General features: G+C 21.1%; 2 protein-coding genes across 4 annotated transcripts; both read left to right on the top strand.

Annotated features, from left to right (window-relative positions):
* Positions 1-13: 13 nt before the first annotated feature.
* On the top strand, positions 14-4,483 carry LOC107999898 (bis(5'-adenosyl)-triphosphatase enpp4). 2 transcript variants are annotated; one of them, XM_028667638.2, is made up of 10 exons: positions 14-318; positions 475-718; positions 797-1,043; positions 1,123-1,221; positions 1,301-1,664; positions 1,770-1,979; positions 2,092-2,346; positions 2,703-2,799; positions 3,604-3,675; positions 3,818-4,483. In XM_028667638.2, exons 2-10 carry the CDS (start codon positions 606-608, stop codon positions 3,927-3,929), a joined length of 1,569 nt encoding a protein of 522 aa, XP_028523439.1. In that variant the 5' UTR covers positions 14-318; positions 475-605; the 3' UTR covers positions 3,930-4,483. The 2 variants fall into 2 exon arrangements, with proteins under 2 accessions (XP_028523439.1, XP_028523444.1); XM_028667643.2 differs by having other exon boundaries at positions 3,026-4,483.
* Positions 4,484-6,807: 2,324 nt separating this feature from the next.
* LOC107999912 (venom serine protease Bi-VSP) lies at positions 6,808-11,478 on the top strand. Of its 2 annotated transcripts, none has more exons than XM_017059980.2 (7): positions 6,808-6,933; positions 7,516-7,601; positions 9,548-9,832; positions 10,124-10,423; positions 10,668-10,769; positions 10,837-10,988; positions 11,138-11,478. In XM_017059980.2, exons 2-7 carry the CDS (start codon positions 7,535-7,537, stop codon positions 11,291-11,293), a joined length of 1,062 nt encoding a protein of 353 aa, XP_016915469.1. In that variant the 5' UTR covers positions 6,808-6,933; positions 7,516-7,534; the 3' UTR covers positions 11,294-11,478. The 2 variants fall into 2 exon arrangements, with proteins under 2 accessions (XP_016915469.1, XP_061929644.1); XM_062073660.1 differs by lacking the exon at positions 6,808-6,933 and adding an exon at positions 7,311-7,352.
* The last annotated feature ends 376 nt before the right edge of the window (positions 11,479-11,854 follow it).

Genomic DNA, 11,854 nt, shown 5'->3' with positions numbered 1-11,854 from the left:
TATATAAATGTAAAAAATCAAATATCTTTTTAAATATATTTATTATACATTTATTTACTATGTAGATAGTAAAAATCTATTTAAAGTTCAATCGAATTCGTTTTATTAATCATTCTAGATTAAAGTAAGCATTTCTTTAATGAAGTGATCGTTACAAAAGATAGTAATACGATTATCATGTATCAGAAAGTTGCATTACTTTGCAGTTTTATAGTTTATGAATGAGAGAATGCGTTTAGTAATTAACAGACAGTGGTGATGAAGAATTAATTAACATTTGCAATTTTATCATGAAGAATTATTATCTGATAATTTACAGTTAGTATCATTTAGTAAAATTTTTAAAGAATTCCAAATACATTTATATATATATATCTATATATAAATTGATTAAAAATCAAAATTTGTTTAATTAAAAAAAAATATACAGAAGCTGTCAATAATAATTATATTTATTTTTAATTTTAAATTTAGATCGAACAAGACTCACTATTAAAGTGATTTTAAAAGCATGAAGAAAATACAGTAATAAATAATTCATCAAATAAAATAATTTTTCTTAATAAAAACCGATATATATATTATATATATTATATACATTCATCATGAATTCTGTAATTATATTTGCTCTAACACTTGTCATATTATTCAATGTAAAATATGGATTATTGATATCACAGCATCCAAAATTATTAGTAGTATCATTTGATGCATTCAGGTATTTGTTTTATATCATTTTATTGTTTTATAATTTTTATATAATTGATCATTTCAATTAAATTTTTTCTTATTTTAGATATGATTATTTTAATAGAAATTTAACACCATTTATGAATAAATTAAGACATGAAGGCACATATGCAGATTATATGATGAATATTTTTGTCACAAAAACATTTCCCAATCATCATACAATGGCTACAGGATTATATGCAGAAACACATGGAGTTATAGATAATGAATTTTATGATGTTATTTCTGGAAATATAACGAAATATTCATATAATTTGTATCATTATGATAATAAAGTTCTTCCTATTTGGGTATATTAAAAATTTGTAATATATATATTTATATTTCATATAGATTATATATATATTTACATAATTTTTAATATAACAGACTGCTAATGAAAAAGGAGGTGCACAAAGGCGAAGTGGCTCAATGATGTGGCCTGGAGGCATTTATGAATATCAAGGAATAACTCCTACATTTACACAGGTTTTTATATTTTTGATTATAACAAATTTAAAAATATAATACTTTTTTTAAATAAATAATAAATTTTTAACTTTATCAGAATTTTAATGAAAATGTACCTTGGGAAGAAAGAATAGATACTTTAATATCATGGTTTATTCATCCTATACATCCAATTAATTTTGGAATATTATATATTGAAGAACCAGATTATCATGGTCATGGTATTGGAATAAAAGGGCTTGAATTTGATAATATTCTTAGAAAATTAGATAATATAACTAAATATCTTCATAACAAGATAGAATATCATGGTTTAAATGATCTCAATGTTGTTCACTTGAGTGATCATGGAATGGCAACTGTTAAGTTAGATAGAATAATAGATCTAACAAAATATATTAACAGTTCTGATTATAAATTTGTGGGTACCTCACCAGGATTACACATTTTTCCTAATCCTGGTATAATAATTCATTATATAAAATATATATATATATATTTATAATTAGATGTATTTTAAATTATTTCATGTGAAAATTGAATAAAATAAATAAATAATTTTATAGGCAAAGAAGAAACAATTTATCAAACATTAAAACAAATGGCATCAAAATTGAAAACATTTAGAGTTTATAGAAGAGAGGAAATTCCTAAAAAATATCATTATGGAAATAATACACGTATTGGTCCTATTTTTGTTATTGCTGAAGTGGGATATGCATTTCAAAATCTTCTTGATAATATTGAGTTTTATAAAAAGAAATTTAATATTACAGGTAATTTACAATATATTTCTTCAGAATATGAATCTAATAATTCAAATATACATTAGAAATTTAAAACTATATATTAAAATTTGATCTGTATTTATGAAATATTTATTTTTAGTAAACAATGATTCAGAATTTGGTCTTCATGGTTATGATAATGAAGCTATAGAAATGCATCCTTTTTTTTTTGCAAAAGGCCCTGCATTTATGTCTAACTGCAAACTTGAACCTTTTAATAATCTAGATTTATATCCATTATTTTGTAAAATACTTGATCTTCAATGTCCTATAGTAAATGGTACTTTATTGCATTTAACCAAGTGCCTTAAGAAACATCAGCAGGATATTACAGTGATTGCTTATCGAATGATATGTAAGTAATAATTATTCATATTTCACGAATTTTGTTCTTAATAATTTCAGGAATTTCTGTCAAAACCAAAAAACTTAATCTTTAAATTTCTTATATATTTTCACTTGTAAAAAAATCCATTTATATCATAATTCGTACATCTACAATAATCCATTTATTATATACTTTTTTAAATTTTATAACATTTATAAATATTTTCACATATTGTATTATATATATATATATATATATATATATATATATATATAATGTATATATAATATATATATGTAATATTCAAATATGTGAACACAGTTCATGAGAATTGTTAAATTGTTATTGTATTTATAATTATTTACCATTTATTGTTAATTTAGTTATAGCTACCATCATATCCATGTCAATGGTTGGAGTTATAGGAGCAATAGTAATGTTCTATATGAGAAAACGACGATTGGGTGTTAGAAGTTACAGGTAAGCAAAAATATACGTCAGATATATTTTATTTTTTACATATGTTGTGAAAAAAAATTGTAGTTATCAATTTAAAATTATAATATTCTTTAATTGTATATAATTATATTTAATTGTATATAATTGTAGAAATATTGAATTTAAATAATTTTATTTTTCGAATCTGTCAGAAATTAAATTTTAAAACGCATTCTAATGATATAATATTAATATTTTAATTTTTCAGGAGATATTATCCAGTGGATGGATAATATATAAAAAATATCGAGCAATATATGAAATTTATGAATTTTCATATTGCATATAGATAACAAACTGAATCACAAAAGTAAAGATGATATAATAATAAAAAATAGCATAGTCATCTTCCTGATGGAGAATAAATAAATATAATTTCATTTATCATAAATTGATCGATTATCATTATTTTATTGTTTTAATCCTCAGTAAAATAGTAAAATATTTGCATTTTATTCGTTTTAAATAATTAATCATTTAATATCTACCTATAGAATTAATTCATATTGTACTATACATATATATTTTTAAATTTATAATAATATATATAATTTTGAGTTAGTTTTTATTAGGAAATGTTAAATATATGAGGTATGCAAAAAGTTTTAATGTTTAAACAATTAGCTATTAAAGCACAATAATAAGAATAAATTTTTTAATAAAAAACAAAAATTAAATTTCTCATTTATATGTTTGTAAATTCATTATAAAAAGAGTTATTTCCTAATACTTCTCTTCCTTGTAACATTAATATAAAAAATAACCGGATCCGACTTTTGTTTTTAGAAGAATACTGGAAGATTTGGAAGCACAATACCATTGGGATGAAAATCACGATATTGAAAATGCTACTTGCAAGTAAATTTCCAAACAATCTGTTTTCAAATTATTGCTTTACCTTTTATGTTTATAAAAAGAATTGCTTTCTCTTTTTATAAGTCAAAATCCATCCCGAAATTTATATCAATATACGCTATTAATAATCTATTTCTGTTTTCAGATTAAACAATTTTCCAGATTTATTCATAATTTCATGCTATGCGAAGAATAAACATTTGTACGCATATAAAGGAAATGTTAAGTATAGGAAAACTCTATTTCATTGTAGGTGACATATATTTTACTCATTATATGGTTAAATATATTTTTAAATACATATAAATGAGAAAATAATTCTGTGATAAAAGGAAAAAGAATTGATACTTTCAAATATGACTTTTTAAATAATGTATATAATGAATAATCACTATTAAGTCTTAGATATAAAGATTTAGTTTTCGTAATATTTTCTTGACAACTTCTTATTCTTTTCATAATTATATCATACAAAATACAGTCATTATAAAATACATTACAAAATACAGTCATATTATACTAATAATATAATTTAGATAATACATAAAATCTTGTTTCCAATAATATGAAAGTTCTATCAATATAAATAATACTAAAAAATTTATTTGAAATGAAATCTTTTATAAAAAAATGAAAATATGCACAGTATTATTTTAAAAATTAGGATATAATTCATTCTGTATATTATTTATGGAATATTTTACAAAATTCAATTTGTAAATTAAATGTACTTATAATAATTATGCACCAATTGTATAACAATTCGTATGTAAATAAATCAATATTGTAAATAAATACTATTAACATAAAATTATGGTTTTTTATTTGAAATTTATTTGAAATAATATTAAAATAATTTTATTTAAATAATATAATATAATTAATATTAAATGCTAATATTATATAATTAAATAATTACAATATTCTCATTATAAAATGTTTCAAGATTCTATTGATTTCATAATATATTTATTAATAAATGAAACACATTTATGTTATCATTAGTATTTTATCAATGACATGAAAATAATTAATTGATAAAGTTAAAAAATTTTGAATTGCATGAGAATTCTTATTATTCTATCAAATAATGCTAATTAGTTAACAAAAAAAAATTAAATTAAAAAGATTAAATAACAAAATAAAATTGTTGCAAAATTATAATAATATATATATAAAAATATGAAAATGATAAACTTAAATAATTTCATTATCTTAACATGCGTTAACATTTTTTAATATTTAATTCAAAATTCAAAAACATAATCTTTGAATGTTTAAAAAAAATATTAAATATTAAAAATATTTAATTACTATAAATTAAAATAATATGCGTAATGAAGATTGATATTTATTTATTAATGACTAAAATTCCTAATTGAGCTTGAGATCATATATACATTGAATTTTTTTCTTCCAATTTATTTTGTAAATAAAATTATGAATAATTATTTTCACAAAAAAAAAATAATTAATCATAAAATATAGATAATACAGATATCGAGAATTTCATGTAACGAAATATAAAATATAGAAGTTCCATTATTATTAAAAATAATTTATTCTTAAACAATATATAATTAAAAATAATTTTTTGATCGTGATTTTTATATCAAAGCAATTATATATAATTGAGCAATCCGAAATTATTTCAGTGAAACAGTATAATTTTCCGATATAGTTATCCGATATAACTTCATTGTGACTTATATTGTGGGAAATACGTAATAATTTTCTGTATTTGTCGGAAGTGGAAATCATTATGGAAAAATCAAATTATTCAGGAAATACCGAAAAATATCTATAATAAATAAATAATATGTCTATTAATCATATTTATAATTTCCATGATTTTATTATATATATATAGGTAGATGAAAATAATAGAACACATTTACATTACAGGCATTGAACTCTCTACGTATTTTAAATGTAAATCTTAATTATACATAATTATTTTTTTATATGTAAAATATTTTTTAATGAAAAATCTTATAAAAAATATAAAACTTTTGTATTATTTTTTTTTATACTGTTTTTCAGAAGTATCAAAATTTGAATTTTATCTTTCAAAAAATTTAAAAATTATATTAATAATCATTGTTTGATCAATTTTATTATATTTTAAATTTTTAAATTTATTATTATTATTTTTTTGTAGCTTGTAACTTTCAATGGATGTTATAAATGGATTTTTCAATAGATTTTATAAATTTTAATACATTGAATCTGCAAGTTATTTTTTTCTAGAATTCACAATTTTTGAAAAAATTACAATTTTTCAACTTTAAACGTGTTTTATAATAATAGTTATAATAGTTATTATAATAGTTTATTCAGTTACTTTTGAAATGAATGAAATGATTCTATGAATTCTGTTGAAAATAATATAAATAATTTCAACTATAGATATGTTTAAATAATATTATTTAAATAACGATCAAAGTTAAAAATGTCAAAAATATATCTACTTTTGCTGATATTTCTTAATTTATTTCAAGAATTAAAGATCTAGAAGAAAATCTAATATCATGCGATAGAATTGATTTTTTTTTTTTTCTGAAAAAAAACATCAAGGAAAATTACAAAATTATTTTTATTTTCAATATATAAGCGAAATAGTTTATTAAAAAATACATGGCGATAGTAATAATACGGTAGTCGCTAATAAAATCTCTATAAATAAAATTTCAAATCATGAATTTTCAAATTGGCATTTTAATGTTATTTTAATCATTCAAATTATTCAAAATTATTTTTTTTTCTAAAATCGTAGTTATTAAGTTATATCATTGTTGTAATGATTGTACGATATATATCTATGAAATAATATCTGGAATATTCCATATTTATAATTCCTTCATTTTTCTCATAACTGAGTTAATATTTTTTTAATTTTCTAGAAATCAGCAATGCAAATATGTTGCGTGCAATGCATACGATATCTATTATTTCTTGTATATATGTAGTAACAATATGTATGATATTTCAATAAATAACATGGTAAGATAATCGCTAAATTTATTTAAAGTGACAACAAAATTCCATGTAAAGGGAAAATACGAATAATATGGTAGGGATAAAGAAGAGACTGAAGAAGGGATAAAAACAAGGTGTTAATCTTTCTTAAGAATGTAAGGTGCATAGTATTGATAACTATTGCGCGTGCGTAAAACATCATCATCGAAAAATAGTAAAATTTTTTAAAAGTGAGCGTGTGACGGAAGACTCTCAGTCAACCGCCAAGTGTGTGGAAAGAAGGTTTGTGAAATTTATTGTGATTTGTTTTTAATAGTTCACTATTTCAGAAATCTATCATCTTTTGAAAAATGATCAATTGAAACATTATATGAAATATGAATAAACAATACTTATCGTAAAAGCAATTTTTATGTAATACATAATATGTTCTATCTCTATTTTGTGTTATTGTGTTATTGTCGTAAATTTTTAAAACGAATACTTTAAGAAAAGTGAAAAGTTGCATATAAAATTCCTTTGAATTTATTATTTATGTGATTCGTTTTGACATTAGAATTATAATTAGTTAAAATATAAATTTTGAATGTATTATTTTTTTGTAATTATTAAAGATATATTTTCAACAAAATTAAAAATAATTTTTATTTAAATAGAAATACATTTATCTTCATTACTACTTTAAATATAATTATCTACAGGTAATGTATTTACAAATATGTATTACAAGTCAATAGTTCTATTGTCAAATAATTACATTTGTTTGTAGCACAATAAAGCACAATAGCTTATAATATGATCCAAGTTTCTTTTATTATCAATTTCAATATTTTTTCAATTTGACTCAATTATTTCTTATTTTAGAATAATAACCAAGTGCAAGATGTTGATTGTGTGTCTGGCGTTAATTGGTCTTCTGCAACCATTAATTCACGTGGTATATGCTCAAGGTTTGTGTTTCAAGTTTTTTTTGTACTTGAAATTCCTACATATTCGCGTCATATAACCTTCGAGCATTTTCAAAATTGAAAAATATACTTTTGGTATTTATCTGTGAAAAAAGAAATTACACGTGACAACATAAAAATCGAATGAACTCGTTCGTTTTTTTTTTCGAAGTGCTAAAAATGTAAAGTTTCATGAAGTTAACGATTTGTAAATTTAACTTTTAACACTAAAATTATTTCCTTCTCTTGGCTAATGGAAATTTTTTTTTAAATTTATCAATATTCGAACTATAAAATACAATATATTATTTAACAATATAGAATAACTTCAACTAATAATTTACATTACATAATTAAATAAAAATTCATATGTTCATATTTTAGAAATAAATGTCGTCATCTATAAATATTTTTTAATTTCTTATTGTTATCTCTAAAATTTTTTTAATTTTAAAGAAAAATATTAATAAGATATATTATTTGAAATTTAAACAAGATTCATTTTTTTAACAAAATTATAAAATAAAAACCAAACTTTTTCTTATACAAGATAGATTTTTTATCTAAATTTTATCATAATAATTTAAACATTATTTCAATTAATTATTATTATTATTATTGTTATTATTTTATTTGAAAATTGAGAAAAAAATGAATCATATGAGAACTCATTGTATTTAGAAGGTTGAGTAATCGATGACGTATAATCAAGATTACATTTTCAAATGATGAAAAGGAATCTTTCATAAGGAATTCTGACCTAAATAATATAAAATAATAATAAAATAATAAAAAAAAGTCAAAATTTGTATTATTAAATTACATAACTTGAAGATTAACAATATAGATAACTTACATTATTTGATATTATTTAAATTAATTTCATCCTCTCGATATTATCATTTGATTTCAAATATGAATCACAAATCATTGAAGCATAGATTCCAAACCTATTATTAAAACTATAAATTTTTTACGTAACTCAAAGCATATAAAATTGATAAAAACTGATCTATTATGCCTCTACTAATTTGCATTTTATAATACGTAATTAGTTCAATAAAGAAAAATTATAATTTTCAAGTAGTAATTTCGTTACGTTATATTTACAAGATATTTACAAGATATCACGTTTCTAAAAAATTCTAAGCTAATTCATGATGAAATTCATTGTTATTATCCTTGTTTCATATAATTACATTATAAAAACTATGATGTCATTAAATAACGTATTGACTAATACATGTTTCGGGGAATGGCATTAAAATATGTTAATCATTCATTATTAATTTTAAATTTGATCGGAAATTAACAATCTGACTAATGTTTTCCATAATAAATTATATATTCAGTTATTCAGTTATAAATTATAACTGAAAATGTAAATATTATATTTTCAAACTTATTTTCTAGGAAATCGATCGTTGCCGATGATAATAAAACGTCATTTAAAAATTAATATTCTTACTTGCAAAAATATATCTTTTATAATTATATTATTTTGAAACTTCAAAATTTATATTTTACATTTAAATATGATAATAAGATAAATTTAATAAAATAATTTTATCTAATAATTTATCATATAAACATCAAAACTTCTATATTTGCTTGTTATTACAATTAATAATAGATGTATATATTTTAATCCTAAAAATTTGTTTCATATTTTATGAAATTGCACTTTCTTGCTATTTGTATGTACATATGATCTAGCAACATATGATCGATGATTTAAAATAAAATAGATTTCAAAATATGTAAAAATATTTCAGATGACGATTTAATATAAAAAATCAGGATTTTATTTATTTTGAATTTCAAGAGATACTGTATTATTAAATTTATTTTTTAAAATCCTTTAAAAATTCTCAAAATAACTTTTGATAAAATTTTACTAATGAAACAAAATTTTAATCCGACATTTTATTTCAAGCATAAAATTTCAGATCAATGCACAACACCGAATCAAGAAGCAGGCGTATGCATCAATATCAGAAACTGCCAATTTTTGATAACATTGTTAGAAAAGGAAGGCTTAAAAGTCAAAAACTACCTTAAGCAATCTCTGTGCAGATATGAAAACAACGATCCATTCGTTTGCTGCCCAAAGAATTCAGACAGAGAAAGCAAAATAGAAAAAGAAAATTTGTATGGACCCTTGTTACCACCACAGTGTGGTTTCAATAATATTAGTCACACAAGAGTAGTTGGTGGTAACCCAGCTAAACTTGGTATGCATTATAAATATTATCTTATTCATATCGATCTTTTTTTATTAAGCAATTTAATAATTTTTATTGAATAATAAAATAATTTATTTATTATTTATTAATTATAATTTATTAATAATTAAATTATAATTGGAGTTCAAGTTGAAAATGAAAACATTGAAATATTCGAAGATTATTTAATTAAATAAAAATTATCCGATTGAATATAAAATCGAAAATAATTTTTAGTTAATTATTTTAATTCATTCAAAGAAAAGTTATTTGAAAATATTTATCATATTTTTTTTTAAGGTGCTTGGCCTTGGCTTGCTGCATTAGGTTTTCGTAGTTCTTTGAATCCTTCGCAACCAAGATGGTTATGTGGAGGTTCCTTGATATCGGCTAGACACGTTTTAACTGCGGCACATTGCGCAGTTCGTAACGATTTATATATGGTTCGTATCGGAGATTTAGATTTATCACGAGATGATGATGGTGCTCATCCTATTCAAGTAGAAGTCGAAGATAAATTGATACATCCTGATTATAGTACTACAACATATGTAAATGATATTGCCGTTCTCAGATTAGCACAAGATATACAATTTACAGGTAAATTTAAATAATATTTTTTACAATTATTATTTTGTTTCAAAGAGATATTAAATATTATAGATATTAAAAATTAGAAAAACAAATTAAAGAAATAAGATATTAAAGATATATCTTTAATGAAAAAAATCTTTCTATTTTCTAAGATTTATTTAAAATTTTTATATGACTTAATTGTAAATTCTACACTTCTCTTTTAAATTTTTCCAATTAAATATTTTAGTTTTCATTATTATTTTTTCAGAATACGTATATCCCATTTGTCTTCCTGTAGAAGATAATCTTCGAAACAATGCCTTCAATCGAAACTATCCCTTTGTTGCTGGATGGGGATCAACTGAAACCCGTAATTAAAATCACTTTTATTACAATATTAAATTCTAGTTTCAAATTATTTCTTTATCTTTACACAGGAGGACCAGCTAGCAATATATTATTAGAGGTACAGTTACCAGTAATCAGTAATGAACAGTGCAAACAAGCTTATTCCAAATTTAAAGACGCAGAAATCGATAATCGTGTATTATGCGCTGCATACAGACAAGGTGGAAAAGATGCTTGTCAGGTATTTGAATTTGATCTTTTCTTTTTGATATCTTTATCTACTATTTATTATTTAAAGCATTATAAAATATATATCAATTATAATCAATTATAAGATTAAAGATTATCTGATTCTCTTTTGATGAAATTTTATTTTTACGATCATTTCAGGGTGATAGCGGAGGACCTCTAATGTTACCGCAACATCGGTTTTATTACCAAATAGGAGTTGTATCCTATGGTTATAAATGTGCTGAACCCGGATTTCCTGGAGTCTATACTAGAGTCACCGCCTTTCTCGATTTCATCATTTCAGCATTGCAATAAAGTCAATAATGTTTCAAGAATAAATTCTATTTTGAAAAAAGTTGAAATTTACTATTGTTCAGATAAGAAACGATTGTTTTATGGTTTACGATACACGTGTACATATAGATATAATTTTGAAAATATTACAAATTAATTATATTGAACTGTTCTCTATATTAATATATAATAATAATCTATAGAAAGATCATTGTTATTATTTATATTTAATAAGTGCATGCAAAAATTAAATTTATAAAATATAAAAGAAGGGTACTTAAGATGATTTTCGATTTGTTTAAAAAAATTTTATATTATAAATTAATTAAGACTGAGGTTATTTAATTTCTTCACATCTTCCGATTCGAATTTCCAATTGAATAATTATATAATTATATTTTTCTTAATTTTTAAGGATTCGTACTTTCAAAGATAATTATAAATCTATGTACAAATAATTTAAGAATTGATCATCAACACCATCTTTTGAATGTCAAAAATATTTCTTTAAAGATAGTAATATGGTAAATAATAAAATAGAATAAAAATTGTCAATACTATTGAATAATTTTAAAATTGAAA

This window comes from Apis cerana, linkage group LG4, assembly GCF_029169275.1.
Source record: "Apis cerana isolate GH-2021 linkage group LG4, AcerK_1.0, whole genome shotgun sequence".
NCBI lineage: Eukaryota > Metazoa > Arthropoda > Insecta > Hymenoptera > Apidae > Apis > Apis cerana.
Note: the sequence above shows the minus strand (reverse complement) of the source record. Positions and strands in the feature narration are given on the sequence as shown.